This window comes from Haematobia irritans, chromosome 1 (assembly GCF_050003625.1).
Source record: "Haematobia irritans isolate KBUSLIRL chromosome 1, ASM5000362v1, whole genome shotgun sequence".
NCBI lineage: Eukaryota > Metazoa > Arthropoda > Insecta > Diptera > Muscidae > Haematobia > Haematobia irritans.
Window position 1 is genome coordinate 106,823,602 of NC_134397.1, and position 17,851 is coordinate 106,841,452.

General features: G+C 38.1%; 1 protein-coding gene across 1 annotated transcript in view; it reads right to left on the bottom strand.

Annotated features, from left to right (window-relative positions):
• Positions 1-15,959: 15,959 nt before the first annotated feature.
• Positions 15,960-17,851, bottom strand: part of Tti1 (Telo2 interacting protein 1) — a 187,648-nt gene continuing 185,756 nt past the window's right edge. The window contains exon 9 of the mRNA XM_075291346.1: positions 15,960-16,235. Coding sequence (XP_075147461.1) covers positions 16,214-16,235 — 22 coding nt within the window. The 3' untranslated portion in view covers positions 15,960-16,213. The remainder of the gene's footprint in view (positions 16,236-17,851) is intronic.

The window sequence follows — 17,851 nt, forward strand, 5'->3', positions numbered from 1 at the left end:
ATTGAACGATTCCCTATACCTATTCCAATCAGCTTTCCTAACATTTGGCGGAAATAGGGTCTTTGAAGTACGAACAGCCAATCTGAAACTGATGTAGCGATGATTTGAGAAGCTATGTTCCCTCAAAACTTGCCACTCAGATATCTTATCATTCAGTTTCGGAGAGGTCAACGTGACGTCCAAAACCTCTTGTCTGTTCCTGGTGACGAAGTTTGGTGCATCTCCCTTATTGCAAACTACCACGTTAGTACGCAAAATAAACTCTATTAGCGACTCTCCCCTTGCATTAGTATCACTACTTCCCAAATACTATGATGTGCATTTGCATCGCATCCCATAATGAGTTTTGTCTTTGTTTTTAGTGACTTCTCAACTAAGGTCTTAACGGCACAGGGTGGCATCTCCCTATCATGTCCCATGTAGACCGAAGATACCCAATATTTGCATGTGGATATCTCTAGACTGGCTACGACAGTGTCTGCATTGCTCAATGAAGGAAGCAGAAACAAGTTTAGTTCGTTTTAGCAATTATACATGCTCGATTTATATCGTTACCGGTATTATGCAAAAGTTTGAAACCCGGAGTGCTTCATTCATAGATCTTGTTCTTATATATGTATGGTTCTTGAATAAGAACTATATCTGTGTCTCCTTTCATCAGGAGAACGTTTAAGGCAGCACAAGCGGCCTTACAATGGTGAAGATTTATCTGGAGGAACCGTAGAACCATCCAAATTTTCAACCACCGTCACATCAGCCGCTTCAATTGAGTCATCAAGAGCTTCCTCTTCACAGATCTCGGTGACTCTCGCAACAATCCGCGGTTCAGCTTTGGTGAGGCTTGAGCCTGTAGAAACTTCCCGCATATGATTTTCGCCATAGCCTGCAGGTTTTATGTCTCCTTCGGCTTCGCTAGGAGATTTTTCCACTGCTGACTCTACCGGAGGCTTGTCCGTTTGGCTGATCGCTTTTGTATACCTTCATATGAATATCATGAAAGCCATAACTTACACGTCCTTGGGTCTGCGCTAGATGTGGCAGCGACTCTATGTTTAATATAAACACCGCATGTCGTCTTGGTCCATCCACCTCATCCAAACGACCAACCATCCAATCGGCGGTGGGAACATTTGGGTTACATTCTTTTAGTCTCTCTAGTATTGACTCAGGATCAGGAGGGTTTGCCGGTATCCATGCATGTGCTCTAGGTTTAGCCGGTATGTCTTTTTTATCGACTAACTCCAAAGCGGCTCCTTCCCAAACTTCACCAATTAGCATCAATGCAGCTTTAAAGCAATCCATAGACCTCTGGTCCGCAAAAGCTATTAACTTATATCGTCCTTGATACAATCCAGCATCTTGCCGTCGAGGACTTGGTCCGGGAAACTTTTTTCGCACCTCTGAGTAGACACCAGACATCGCGTTCTCAATTTCCCCCCATTTTTGCCTCGGAATTATACCGTCCAATGCTCCTTCATTAATAATAGCCATCACAAGGCTGTCTTTTGCAACTGAGGCAAACGATCGTTGATCCCGTTTAGAGGATGGCAGCTCATCCGGTGATCGTTCCCTTTTTCCAGCTTCAAGAATTCCTTGAGCCCATTTTAAGGAATCGCTTTGCTTAGCCGACAACGTGCTTGGGTCGACTGATCCTAATTTCTTTAGGATAAACAAAGCATTTCTTCGTTCCTTGAATCTCTTTCGAGAGGGATTGCCTCCTTTTGATGTCGTCACCTTAGAAAAGGTTCGACTTGCCAAAGTGTCACCGTTAGTGGACCCGTCTACAGGTCGACTAATTGGGCCTGACTCTTGGTGGCTGCCCAAATTTATAACTTCAGTCGTTACCCGCCCACTGGGCCCTGAAGTTAGCAACCCAGTGGATGACTTTTAATTTCGCTGCATGGTGGTTTATTATTTCCACCACACGTGAAATTCGTAATAAGTACTTATTACGATGAAATACTCCGCTATTAGAAAACACGTCCGTTCAGTTCGACGGTTGAATAATATAATATAAAAAAGGGATCAAAGGTCGGTTGCCTCAGTTGCTAAAGACAGCCTTGTGATGGCTATCATTAATAAAGGAAATGGTTCCAAAGCAAAAATGGGGGGAAATTGAGAATGCTCTGTCTGTCGTCTACTCACAGTTGCTGGAAAAGTTTCCCGGCCCAGATCCTCGACACCAAGAGGCTGGTTGGTATCAAGGAGGATTTAAGCTAGTCGCATTTGAGGACCAGAGGTCTATAGAATGTTTTAAAGCTGCTCTGATACTAATTGGTGAAGTTTGGGAAGGAGCTGCTCTAGAGTTAGTCGAGAAGAAAGACATACCGGCTAGGCCTAGAGCACATGCGTGGATACCTGCAAACCCTTCTGACCCTGAATCTATTTTAAATAGGCTGAAACGATGCAATCCAGATCTCCCAACAGCTGATTGGAAGGTTGGCCGTTTGGATGAAGTGAATGGACCAAGACGGCATGCAGTGTTTACATTGAACACTCAGTCTTTGCCACATCTAGCAAAGTCTCAGGGCCGTGTATGTTATGGCTTTTATTATATCCAAATGAAGGTGTATTAAAACGATCAGCTAAAGGATTCAGAAATGGACAAGCCTCTGAATCAGAAGTAAGCGGATCCTCTTGCGAAGTCGAGGGAGATACCAAAGTTGAAGACATGGATAGATACCGTATGCGTGAGGAGGTTTCTACTGCCTCAGAACTCACCAAAGTTGAACCTATATGTTAAAGTGGCAGCCCGATTAAGATTCAGGCTCACTTAGACTATTCCGTCCATTGTGATAACCTATGGTTATTGCGAGAGTCACCGAGATCTTTGAAGACGACATTCTTGATGACTCGATTGAAGCGGCTGTTGTGACGGTTGTTGAAAATCTCGATGGTCCTACGGATCCTCCAGATAAATCTTCATCATTGTAAGGCTGAATGTGCTGCCTTAAAAGTTCTCCTGATGAAAGGGGACATGGACATAGTTCTTATTCAAGAACCATACGTTTATAGAAACAAAATATGTGAATTAAGTACTCCGGGGTTCAAACTATTGCAGTATACTGGTAATGATGTAAATCGAGCCTGTATAATTGCTAAAAACGAACTTAACTTGTTTCTGCTTCCTGCAATGTGCAATGCAGACACTGTCGTTGCCAATTTAGAAATAGCCAAATGCAAATATTGGGTATCTTCGGTCTACATGGGACATGACAGGGAGATGCCTCCATGCGCCGTTAAGACCTTAGTTGAGGAGTCACTGAAAATAAAGACGAAACTCATTATGGAATGTGATGCGAATGCGGATCATGGTATATGGGGAAGTGGTGATACTAATGTAAGAGGAGAGTCGCTAATAGAGTTTATTTTGCGTACTAATCTGGTAGTCTGCAACAAGGGAGATGCCCCAACCTTTGTCACTAAAAACAGGTAAGAGGTTTTGGACATCACCGTGACCTCGCAAGAACTGAATGAAATGATATCTGAGTGGCAGGTTTTAAGTGAACACAGCTTCTCAGATCATCGTTACATCAGTTTCAAATTTGATGTTCATACCACCAAGACCATATTTCCACCAAATGTTAGGAAAGCTGACTTGAATAGGTATAGGGAATCGTTCAATATGATGATACCGGAAATAACAGAGACAAATATGAGAAATGTGCAAGATATCGAACACGCAGTGGAGCGGATCACTAAGGCCTTCAACATCTCACTGAAAGCTGCATGCCCTAGAGGGAAGCCAAGGGGGAAAAATCGACCACCATGGTGGTCTACGGAATTAAGTAATATGAGGAAGTCTTGCAGGAAGCTCTTTAACAAGGCAAAGTCCACTAGAGCCCCCGAGGATTGGGACGCTTACAAGAAGAATCTGAGAGGATACAATCGAGAACTGAGAAATACTCAGCATAACTCTTGGAATGATTACTGCAGCAATATTGAGAATACGTCCGAGGCTTCCAGACTACGGAAGGTTCTAGCATCCACCAACTCCGCTCCAGGTTTTATTAAAACATCGGAGGGCAATTGGACAACGTCCAATGAGGAGACGCTGGAGGTACTATTGGACACACATTTTCGTGGAAATCAGACGGTTGAACCAGGTTCTGGCGGTGCCACAGTGGCTCAGCGGACGTTTGCTATCGAGGAAATTGTATCGGAATCTAGAATTAGATGGGCGTTAAATAGCTTTGGACTATTCAAATCCCCCGGACCTGATGGAATTACTCCGGCGGAGTTACAAGCAGTGACTGACAAAATTATCCCCTGGTTGTCGGCGATGTATAAAGGATGTATCAACTTATCATATATCCCAGGAAAGTGGAGGGAAACAAAAGTCGTTTTCATACCTACAGCGGGAAAAGCCTCTCACTCGAGGGCGAAGGATTTCCGACCAATCAGCTTATCCTCATTCCTACTTAAGACTCTGGAGAGGATGATAGATATTTATCTTAGAACTAGCATCGATTCAAGTTTGTTCTCGAAACGACAGCATGCATACTCGAAGGGCAGGTATACTGAGACCGCATTACATGAACTAGTCAGCTTTATTGAAAGCTCACTATCTGTCAAACAATACACAATCGTGGCGTTTCTAGACATTGAAGGGGCGTTCAATAATGTCCATCCGAGCTCGATATTAAATAGACTGACAACTCTGAATGTTGATCCATGTATACTTAGGCTATTAGACGAACTTCTAATGAGAAGACGTATTTCAGCCACACTAGGACAAGCAAACATACAAAGGTATGTGAACAGAGGCACTCCCCAAGGAGGAGTTCTATCACCTCTTCTTTGGAATGTTGCTACAAATAACCTTCTGGTTACCCTACAAAAAGAAAGGATAAAAGTGGTGGCATACGCAGATGATGTGGCTCTAGCAGTCAGGGGAAAATTCTCATCCACAGACAATGGTCTTGGGGTAAATCCTGCAAAGACAGAACTAGTCATGTACTGCAAAGATCGCAAAACTCCCACGGTTAGGCCCATTTCCTTTGGGGGTATTGAAATTCCCTTTGGTGAGTGTGCAAAATACCTTGGCGTTATTTTGGACAGGAAGCTGAACTTTAAGCTTAAGTTGAAGAAAGGGCGAGAAAAGCAACGGTAGCTTTATACTCGTGCAAAAAGGCAATAGGAAAAAAGTGGGGACTAAAACCAAAAATTATGCATTGGCTATACACGGCAGTGATTAAACCTATAATGCTATATGGTGTTGTAGTCTGGTGGCCGGCACTTCACCAGCCAACAAGTTTAGACAAAGTTCAGCGTATGGCGTGTTTGTGTATCTCAGGCGCATTCAGCAAGACAGGAACAAATTCCCTTAATGTCATGCTGCATCTATTGCCTTTAGACATTTTGGCCAAACAATCAGCTGCAACAATGGCTGTGCGGTTGCACGAGCTATCGCTGTGGTCGGAAAAAATTTACGGTCACAGTTCGGTCCTCAAAATAATGCCAGATGTGCCTAACGTAGTGGATTACACTTTGGCGAGTCCACTTTTCGACAAAAAGTTTGAGACTCTAATCCCCAACAGTGAGGCGTGGTGCACACAGACCCCGGGGAATAAATAATATATAGATTTCTACACTGATGGCTCCAAATTGGATGGACAATTGGGTTTCGGAATATATTCTAATCATCTGGAACTTCGAATAGCGAGGAGATTACCTAATCACTGTAGTGTTTTTCAGGCTGAAATATTAGCAATAAGAGAAGTGGCAAATTGGCTGAGAAGTAATGTTCCAAAAAATGTGGGCATTAATATATACTCAGACAGTCAACCTGCAATAAAATCCTTGGACTCTGTGTTCATCAACTCGAAAACGGCCATCGACTGCCGCAAATCTCTCAATGAGATGGCTGAGCAGTACAATATTCACCTAATATGGGTGCCTGGCCATAGGAACATACCGGGGAACTGCGAAGCGGATGAGTTGACAAGGCTAGGGACTACCTTACATATTCCAGGGGGACTAGAATCTGTTGGTATGCCCCTGGCTACCTGCAAGCTCATGCTGCGTGAGAAGGCTGTTATGATGGCAAATGTTCGATGGGAGAATTGCAAGGGCTCACAGATAAAAATAAGTTTGAGAACCAATAACTTTTGTTGGAAAACCAATAACAAAATTTGTTAATTTTCCTGCAACAAACTAATTTGTACTTTTAATAACCATTATTACAAAAAAGTTGTTAGCAATCGTTACCATCAGAAGGCAACAAATAATTTGTGTTCTCAATAACATAATTTGTTGAGCTTCCAACAGTACAAAATATTTGTTGTTGAACGTTACGTTTAATCCTCAACAAATATTTTTGAATTTGAACGAAAAAAATTGTATGTGGTTTGTTGGAGTCTATCAATGACCTGTAACAAATTTATTGGTGTATTGACAAAAAATTAAATTGAAATTGACAGTATTATTGCACCAAAATTGCAAAATTGCCGGAACAATTTTGGAGATATTTTGTTAAGTACACACAGAGGAGGAATATGACCAAAATGCTATTTTTGGACGGGGAACATGTAACATTTTTGTGTCGAAAATCCTATACTCAGTTTTGTAAATGTATGACGATTTTAAATTTGAGTAGTCCAGGGTCTAGCAAGCATTTTGACAACTTTTTGCCCAGTGATATATATTCTAGTTAATTAGAATTGCAATAATTCTAATCCCGATATTAATATGGTTTTATTAATTATCTCATAAAACAAACACATTTAAGAAACTACCAAATTGAAAAATATACATTTTTCACAGACATTTATAAATGCTTTTCTGTATTATCTGATGAATCAGCTCTTTGCTTGCTATCATACACGTGCATGTGCTCATACTCATTTTGTTCTAACGGTATTCTTCGCATACTTCTTTTAGCTTTCGTACATGTTCTCAGCGATGTGCGCGTAACCAGTCTTGAATTTTTGTTTTTGTTTTCATATCGATAGCAGTCAACTATTTTCGCAACAAAACAATTTGTTGAAAATTCAGAATATTTCTATTATTTCCTCTGTCAAGCATCTGCAAACACATTTCAACAACAAATGCCTCATATTCAATAGACAAATTTGTTGAGCATCAGCAGATTTTACATACAAATAAAGTTGTTAATATTTATTTGCAGTTATTTTTTTGTGTGCTGTAACGAAACCAAGCAAATATGGCCCCATTTAAACTTAAACCGCACACTATATATGCTAGTGTTCTCGAGACGTCAGATATCACTCCTGATACCTGCTATAACGGGTCGCTGCCTGATAGGCGATTTTGCAAAGATTATTGGCGCGAATTATAATGACTATTGTATGAGCTGTCGTGATGCGGAGGAAAACGAATCAATTAAACACCTCTTGTGTGAGTGTCATGCATTTTGTGTATAGCGCAAGCAACTTTTAGGAGCATATAGCTTCAGATTACTGGCGGATCTGGAATACGTTAACTTAAGCAGTCTGCTAATGTTTTTAGAACAATCTGGTTGGTTCAACAAAGAAAAATAATCAAGAAGGTTCAGCGGTTAAAGCTAGAAGTGCCTATATGTAATAGGTACTTTTAGTTAATGTGGTATCACAATGGACTGAATAGTCTAAGTGAGCCTGAATCTTAATCGGGCTGCCACTTTAACCTAACCTAACCTAGGTCAACTCCATTAGCAGGTGGTAACAGTCCATCAAAATTGTATCGTGGAATCAGAATTAAGCAGGATGCGATACGTCCTTGGAAGAAAGGATCATCTACCGCTTTAACCTTTAAAGTTAGAAAACTGTTATATCCCTATTTTATAATCTCTTGTTATTAGAATACATAAATATATTTATATTTGTAAACTGTGGCAACACTGAATTATCCTTTTTTTGTTACCGTAGTTTTCGCTTCTGAATAATAAAGCAAGATTAAGAGTAAGCGTGCATGAGTTCAATTACACAACACAACACAACAAATTGGCGACGAGAAAATAATAGGTATGGATCCAGGACAATTTTAGCAATTGTTAGAAATATTCAACAAAAACCAGCAGGAGCTGCTAAACAAAATTGGAGAAAATTTGAGAAGTGCACAAACACATACACAACAGCAAAATGTGTTACCATTACAAGTAATTATTCCACCCTTCGAAAACTTCGATTCGCAAAAAGAAAATTTCAAGCTATATATTCATAGATTCGAAAATTAAATATTATTGCGAAATGTCCTGACAAACAAAGCAATGTGTCACCAAATACTGATTAATTCAATAGGATCAATACATTTCAAATTAATGGTATCATTGGTCGCCCCAAAGAAACTTCCAGAAGTAAGCTACGATAAATTAGTACAAAAATTAGAGGCACATCTCTGTCCAAGAAAAAATATATTGGTTCTACAAAATCGGTTCCTTTGCACATATCAAAGTGAAGATCAAGCATTGGCAGAGTATGTAGCGACACTACGCCGGGACCTGGTTTATTGTCAATTTATTTCCTCGTGTGACTGCAAGGCAGACATTTCAAATATGTTTCTTCGAGCGCAATTTATAAGAGGACTGAAAGACTTACATATTCGCGAACAACTTTTACAGACAGATGAAGCAAATTTTGAAAAAAATTATGGAGAAAGCGCTATCGTTGGAAGCCTCAAAGATCGACTGTCAAAAATTAAATTTAAAACAGCCTATAAATGCAAATGATTTGAATAAGATTCATTCAACACATTCAAGCCGCCGTAGAAGTCGTACTCGGAACAAGTCATCTTCAAGAAAAGCACATCGCTCAAAATCAAACATCAACTTTACACAATTGGGCATGGACCATTTATGCATACGTTGCGGTAGGAACAATCACAAGGTAAAGGAATGCCGTGCAAATCCAAAGAATTTGAAATGCAGAGCTTGTGGCAAAGTAGGTCATGTGCAACAGATATGCATTAAAACTTTAATTGCAACACAAGGTAACGAGCACCAAAATGATGATTATGAGGAATCAATTCACAAATTATACAATATCAACAAGATTGTTGACATTCATCACAATCAGCACAACAATATGATTATGATAAGAACATAGTAGCTGTTAACATAATTGGATTCCGTCAGAATTTTGAGGTTGATTTCGGAGTAAAATATACATTGATTGACAAGAGTGCATATGATCGGCTCAACATCAAAACACAATTACAGCGTTCGTCGATAGCATTTCGTTCCTACACTCGGAATATTTTAATTCCTTACGGAAAGATAGGTGTAGATGTCGAGTATAGAAAAATTAAGTCGAAAGAGGAAATATATATAGTACCTGACGACTATGAACCTTTACTGGGACGCATTTGGATACGCAACCTTCAAATAAACCTTCAAGATATTGATCATCCAAACTATTTTTCAATTAAAACACTTCGAACAAATCAATCATATTCGATTAACAGCATAATTAATGAATTTCAAGAACTTTTCGTTGAGAAGGTAGGATGTATTCCCAATTTCGAAGTAAAATTACAATTACGGGAAAACGCTGTTCCAAAGTTTTTAAAGGAAAGAGAAGTAGCTTTCGCCAGCGGGTAGAAAAAGAACTCAATGAGTTAGAATCAGCAGGCATAATATTTAAGGTTGAAAGGAGCGATTGGGGGTCGCCTTTGGTCATCATACCAAAATCAGATGGAGGCGTTTGACCTTGCGTCGATTATAAAATTGGGGTAAACCTACAGCTGCACCCTCACAAAAAATCGCTTCTGTAACATATACTCCCAAACATATTTTGCTTCAAGCATATACATTTTTGGGTATTGCCCAAACATTTATATGTTTGATCTCTTCCAATATATAATATGTTTGAAAGCATATTGGTCTAAACAATATATGTTTGGGTAGTCTAAGTTCCAAACATTTTGTATTTTTGCATCCAAATTCAATAATGTTGTCTTCCAAAAAACAATATGTTATTATGTGAACATATAATATGTTTGGAAGCATTTTGCACCCAAAAATATTATATGCTTAAAAAAATTCTCTCAAACAATATTGTGCTCAAAATTTTATTTATTTATTTATATATTTACAATCATAATGAATTACGAAAATAAACAGGTAATATAGGTGCTAACAACATAGGTTTTCGACCTGAATGCTCAACATTTTGTTTCTGTCTAATTGTATATTTTCCCACATCTTTCTCACTTCCACGAGATTTTTTAGTTCTTAGCACCTTTTTCTGTAATACAAACATTGTAGAAGAAATTATTCGATTTTATGATTTTTTTTATTTTAATTTTACCTTTTGCCGGACGGGGATTCGAACAGCGGACCACACAGTTTGTAAGGATCAAAGAAGTAGCTGATCAATTGCCCAAGGAAAAATAAAATGTTAATTTTGTAATAACAAGCAACAACCACCAACTTAATTCAATATCGCTCCCTGTTAAATAGCGCTCCAAGCTACTAAACACATATATGTTTATAGGCTATTTCTAAATTAATATATGTTTGCATCCAAGCATATTATATTTACAAACATTTTATGTCCCAAACATAATATGTTCTAACATATTAACATATATGTCCCAAACATGTTATGCTAGTTTATGAACATTATATGCTTGCACTCAAAAATATTGTGTTTAAAAATTTGTGTTCCAAACATATAATGTTTATAGCCAAACATATGAAAAACAGTCTTTTTCATCCGTGTGGTTTCAGCCAACTACCCGATTCGCAGAATTGACGAAATTCTCAATAATCTCAAAGGCGTAAAGTACTTTTGCCGTTTAGACTTATGCTATGTTCCCACTGACTCGTTTTGCTCATTCGCTTTTCCAAAACATTTCACCGTTCACACCGAGTTGAGATGTTTTAGTTTGACGGTTGCCATGGAATCTCTAAACTCTAAATTCACATATATGCAACGTATGTTCAAATAAATACAGCATAGGGGAACATATAGGTTCAATCGCCTTTCTTTTGGCATAAAGACTGCCCCACTAGAATTCAACCGCATTATAGAACAGTGGTTTGAACAAGACAATGTCCTATTTCGACGATATCGTTATTTATGGTACAATGGAAGCCGAGTGTTTATTTAATTTACATGAATGTCTTCAGCGTTTGAAGGAATATGATTTACACCTAAATTTGCAAAAATGTGAATTTATGAAGACACACATTGAATATTTGGGCCATGTAATTCGTCAAAATGAAATTTCAAAATCCCCATCAAAGATTCGGGCTATAGCGGACATACCAAGACCTTCCATGATTTAAGACGATTGTTAGGAATGGTAACATACTATTCGAGGTTTATTCCGGACAGGTTTATTCCGACACCTTTACGGCAGTTGCTACAGAAGAATAAAAAGTTTTTATGGTCAACAAATTGTGAGGCATCATTTCTGAAATTGAAACAAATTATAGCTAGTGACCAAGTACTAATGCCTTTTGACCCGGAATTAGAAGTTGTTGTGGCATGCGACGCCAGCCCCACCGGAGTTGCCGGTGTACTTTCACATGTAATAAATGGAAAGGAACGGCCACTCGCATTTGCTTCCAGATCGCTAACTAATGCGGAGAAAAATTATAGCCAACTGGATCGCGAGACGTTAGCTATAATTTTCACAATCAATTATTTCTTTATGTATTTGTATGGTCGAAGATTTAAATTGATTTCGGATAATCGGCCTTTATGCTGAATTTTTCATCAAAATAACAAATTACCAGCTATAACTTCGGCTAGATTGCTACGCTATGCCGAATTTCTTTCAAACTTAAAAAAAAAGTGTCAGAGAATACAAATGCAGATTGCCTGTCCAGAGCAACTCAAATTTTCGAAAAAAAAACAACTACAGATCAAGTTATTAATGAGGAAGTGAATGAACTCTGTGTTCAAACTATTTTTCACATTTAAACCGAAATTAATAATAGCGAATTATTAGCTGCGGAGACAGCTAGGATCCAGTTTTGTCAAATCTTTTAAAACAACTACTTGATGGTACAGAAAATAATGAAGCTTATACGGTAAACAATGGCATTATATTCAAGGGTCAACGAGTGGTGATTCCGAAAAATCTTCATATTGAAAGAACTTCATCATACACATTCTGGAATTACCAAAATGAAGCAACTCGCCGGAATTTATTTCACGTGGAAAGGAATTGATCGTGACATCGAGAGATTTGTTCGAGAATGCGAACCTTGCATTCGAACTCAATCAAAACCTTCAAAAGCGCCGCTACATCATTGGGAAGAACCTGCTCAAAATTGGGACAAGGTTCATCTCGATTATGCAGGTCCGTTTCAAAATCATAATTTTTTGATTGTAGTTGATGCTAAATCAAGATGGGCTGAGATCAAAATTACTCGTGAGGTACCTACAACCGAAATTTCATTGAGATTTTTATCGGATATCTTTGCCAGCCATGGCTTTCCAATTATATTGGTTTCCGATAATGCAACTATTTTTAAAAGCGACGAGTTTAGTGTATATTGTCGAAAAAAATGGAATTTTCCAAAAACTAATAGCACCGGGGCATCCTATATGTTGCCATACTAATGGATTAGCTGAGCGCAATGCACAAACACTAAAAAGGAAATTGAAGGCAATGGCTACAGAACCGGGCTCATTACGCATCAAAGTGAATGAAATTCTTCAAAGATAAAGAGCAACTCCTGTGGAAAAGTCCAACGGAATTGTATTTAAATCGCCGCATGCGAATTCGATTAGATGATATGATGTATGCAAATAAATTTGAGCGGACAAAGCCAATTCCAGGAGTGCGTAAATTAAGTGTGGGAGAAAGAGTATCAGTTTTTCATACGAAAAACAACAAAACAATATGGAAAACTGGTTCAATTATAGAGAAATATGACCAGCTTCACTTTGGTAAGACTCGATGATGGTTATGTACTTAAACGCCGTCCTCCGTGCTCATTTCACCACGCTCGAATGCATACCAATCAATTATTGTTGATTTCCCTGGGGCAGAGTCCGGAAACTCATTACCAAGCCAAGTTTTTGCTTCCACCGTATTTTTCCCTTCAGAAAACAGTAATTTATGAAAACACGAAATTCCTTTTTTTTCCATTTTTTCACAATAACAAAAGTTGCTTCACAAAAGACGCCCTATCTCACAAAACGGAATCTTTCGAGAGATTGAAGGTGGCATTAACGACCAACCCTTATTCGACAAGAGGTTCTATGTCCAATGCGATGCCTCTAATCTAGGAATTGGCGCAGCACTGTACCAGATCGACACTGGACGCTGGGATTCGAACGTCCCATAGCTTTCCACTCCTCTCAGTTGTCCAAGGCTGAGAAGAATTACAGCGTAACTGAGCGGGGGTGTTTGGCTGTCATCAGCACTATAAAGAGGTTTCGGCCCTTTATAGAGCTGATGCCTTTTACGGTGGTGGCGGACCATAGCGCCCTGAAATGGCTTATGGGACAGAAAGACCTCAGCGGTCGACTGGCGAGGTAGAGCCTAAAACTGCAGGCCTTCCAGTTTGACATAGAACCACAGAACGTCGTTGCAGACACCTTGTCCCAGCTCCTCATTAATATGAAGTCTCCTCATCAATATGAAGTCCGAGGAGTTCGAATCGAAGAATATGTCCAATTGAAGGAGCATATATCCCAGCATGAATGAAGTCATCTCCAACGCCCACAAAGCTGGTGTTAAAAGCCATTGTGGCATAGGTAAGACATTTCATTTTATTTTATTTGTTTTGCTTTTCTAATACAAAAGATATATATCTTATAATGAGTATTAGAATCAGTAATGTTATAATAAATATAATATATACAATCAGTAGAAAGATAATTTAATAAAGATAATAATAATAAGGAATTGGATTTACATATAATATGATACTGAATTAGATATTGTTGTTTATACATAAAGATTTCTGTGTGATTAACTGCCCTGAATTAGATATTCTTCGTCTTGAACTGCACTGTGTTATATATAAATAACTGATTCCAGAGACGCGTCGCATATATATAAAACCGCCGCTCAGATAACTGACTTCTATGTCGAATCTGTATCAAATTGTTACCACGGTTGGATCTAGCGAATGTTAATCGTTCGTAGAGATATGGTGGTTCCACTGTGTGTATAATCTTTTGGAGGAATATCAGAATTCTGAGTTGAACGTATTTGTCAAACGGGATATCAAAAATTTTGTTCGCTAAAATTGTCTATCGTAACGTTTCAATCCGAAGACGTAACGGGCAATGTTGTTGAAAGTGGTTGTTAGCCTTTTTAAGTCAGTGGTGTTACATCCAGAGAAAATTTCACAGCAATTTAATAAAGTAGGCAGAACATAGGATTTGGCCAACAGCAGTCTCATACGAAAAGGTGTAAACGAATGAGCACACCAAAGATTACGCAACATGCCGTATATTTACCGCAGTTAGCATTAATATGATCAGACCAAGTTAAATTCTCATTGAAAGTTACTCCAAAATTCTTCACTTTCTTGACAAGTTCTATTTGGCAGATACCCAGAAATATGTTAACATTCCCCACAGTTGTGGACTTCTTATGAATCAGAATTGCCTTCGATTTATTGGGGTTTAGAGCCAGACCATTGCCATTCGCCCAATCCAGGATCCTGTTGAGATCATTGTTAATATTCATTACGCACCTATCGATTGTATCAGTAGTGGCAGATGTGTATAGCTGGACATCATCAGCATTATGTTGGTATGTTCAAGCTTGTTCGGAAAATCATTCCAAGTATGGACCCCCGAGGAACACCCCTTTTTGTTGTCATCTGTGACGATGCATTGTTGCCAGAAACGGTTAGTTTCTTTCTGTCTTCAAAATAGCTAGACATTAGTCGTACAGTAGATTCAGAGAAAGAAAACAAGTGGATGAGTTTATAATAAAAAGTCGGATAGTGGACAGTGTCAAAAGCTTTCGAATGATCTAACAGTACCAAAACTTCATTTTTGTCAAGATTGTTATGTATCGATTCCACAACGTCTACTAAGGCAGTGAGACAGTTATGCCTCGGTCTGACGGTCAGTTATAATCTTATGTTCGGTTAAATATTGAAGAATTTGTTGATTAACAAGTCTTTCAAACATTTTCGAGATGGTTCTGGCCAGTGATAGATATTCGCGGCCCATGAGTTTAGACAGAGGAGTTCCACAGGGATCTGTATTAGGTCCTTTGCTCTTCTCCATTTACATTAATGATATAGTGGATGTTTGTGAGGGTTGCGACGTACATATTTATGCGGACGATGTTCAATTGTGTTTTTCGAGTGATACTTCGAACATCCTGAGCTGTGTAGACAGAATAAATGACAATTTGAGGAAGGTTAGTCGATGGGCTATAGACAATGGATTAAGGCTTAACCCCGGGAAGACGAAGTGCTTAGTTTTGTCGCGTAGAACTTTTGACCCAGGTACATTACCTGTGATCTCTATTGACGGCTGTCAAATTGAATATGCCACAAACGCAAAGAACTTGGGAGTGACATTTGATACGAAACTGTCCTGGAATCGCCATATAGACATAACCATAGGAACTGTGTATGGTATGCTTCGGAATCTCTGGAACTTACAATATTTTATTCCTACGCACATTCGTCTACTGATTGAAATTTTTGCGAGATGTGATTATATCCATATGAGGAAAATGCAAATTTTGTTTAACGATATAACCAGATTTGTTTATGGCGTAAGGCGTTATGAAAGTATTTCTAATCATTCTACTCTACTCTGCAAAATGACTTTTATGAATCTACTGAATTTTAGATGCCTAATATTTCTACACAAAATAATTTATTCGGGTGAACCGAAATATCTTTTTCAAAGATTATGTTTTTCACGATCGTCTAGGATAAGATCAATCATTCCAATTAGGTCTCACTATTTGGTATGTGATACACAATTTCTGATATCTACTACTCGGCTGTGGAACAATCTACCATCGCATTTGAGAACTATAAATAATCATCAACAATTTAAGAACAGACTGCAAAATCATTTTTCTTTGATGACATAAGTTAATATATTATATTTAGGTATGTATACAATTAATTTGACTCGCCAAATATATACATGTTTTGAGGGAATTAGATTAAGATTTAATAGATTAATATTTAATTTTAATTTTATATGTTTACTATTATTATTAATATTTTTGTTAAAAATTCTTATTATTTCAACTATTGTTATTTTTAATATTTTCATTATTGTGACACATTTTATTTTTAACTAACTTTTGTATACAGTACTATTTATAAGTTCATACTTTTTGTACTGATATGGATCAATAAAGAAAGAAAGAAAGAAAGAAAGAAAGAAAGAAAGAAAGAAAGAAAGAAAGAAAGAAAGAAAGAAAGAAAGAAAGAAAGAAAGAAAGAAAGAAAGAAAGAAAGAAAGAAAGAAAGAAAGAAAGAAAGAAAGAAAGAAAGAAAGAAAGAAAGAAAGAAAGAAAGAAAGAAAGAAAGAAAGAAAGAAAGAAAGAAAGAAAGAAAGAAAGAAAGAAAGAAATGGTAAAATCGCAATAGGACGGAATTTGTTGGAACCCTTTGGAACAGGTATAATTTTAGTCAGTTTCCACAGTGTTGGAAATGAACTAGTTGTTATAATAGTATTTATAATATGAGTAATGATTTAAGTATTCCCTGGGGCAGAGTCCGGAAACTCATTACCAAGCCAAGTTTTTGCTTCCACCGTATTTTACCCTTCAGAAAACAGTAATTTATGAAAACACGAAATTCCTTTTTTTCCATTTTTTCACAATAACAAAAGTTGCTTCACAAAAGACGCTCTATCTCACAAAAAGGAATCTTTCGAGAGATTGAAGGTGGCATTAACGACCAACCCTTATTCGACAAGAGGTTCTATGTCTATGAATTGGCGCAGCACTGTACCAGATCGACACTGGACGCTGGGATTCGAACGTCCCATAGCTTTCCACTCCTCTCAGAAGAATTACAGCGTAACTGAGCGGGGGTGTTTGGCTGTCATCAGCACTATAAAGAGGTTTCGTCCCTTTATAGAGCTGATGCCTTTTACGGTGGTGGCGGACCATAGCGCCCTGAAATGGCTTATGGGACAGAAAGACCTCAGCGGTCGACTGGCGAGGTAGAGCCTAAAACTGCAGGCCTTCCAGTTTGACATAGAAACACAGAACGTCGTTGCAGACACCTTGTCCCGGCTCCTCATTAATATGAATTCTCCTCATTAATATGAAGTCCGAGGAGAATATGTCCAATTGAGGGAGCATATAACCCAGCATGAATGAAGTCATCTCCAACGCCCACAAAGCTGGTGTTGAAAGCCATTGTGGCATAGGAAAGACATTTCATTTTATTTTATTTGTTTTGCTTTTCTAATACAAAAGATATATATCTTATAATGAGTATTAGAATCAGTAATGTTATAATAAATATAATATATACAATCAGTAGAAAGATAATTTAATAAAGATAATAATAATAAGGAATTGGATTTACATATAATATGATACTGAATTAGATATTGTTGTTTATACATAAAGATTTCTGTGTGATTAACTGCGCTGAATTAGATATTCTTCGTCTTGAACTGCACTGTGTTGTTAATAAGTAACTGATTCCAGAGACGCGTCGCATATATATAAAACTGCCGCTCAGATAACTGACTTCTATGTCGAATCTGTATCAAATTGTTACCACGGTTGGATCTAGCGAATGTTAATCGTTCGTAGAGATATGGTGGTTCCACTGTGTGTATAATCTTTTGGAGGAATATCAGAGTTCTGAGTTGAACGTATTTGTCAAACGGGATATCAAAAATTTTGTTCGCAAAAATTGTCTATCGTAACGTTTCAATCCGAAGACGTAACGGGCAATGTTGTTGAAAGTGGTTGTTAGTCTTTTTAAGTCAGT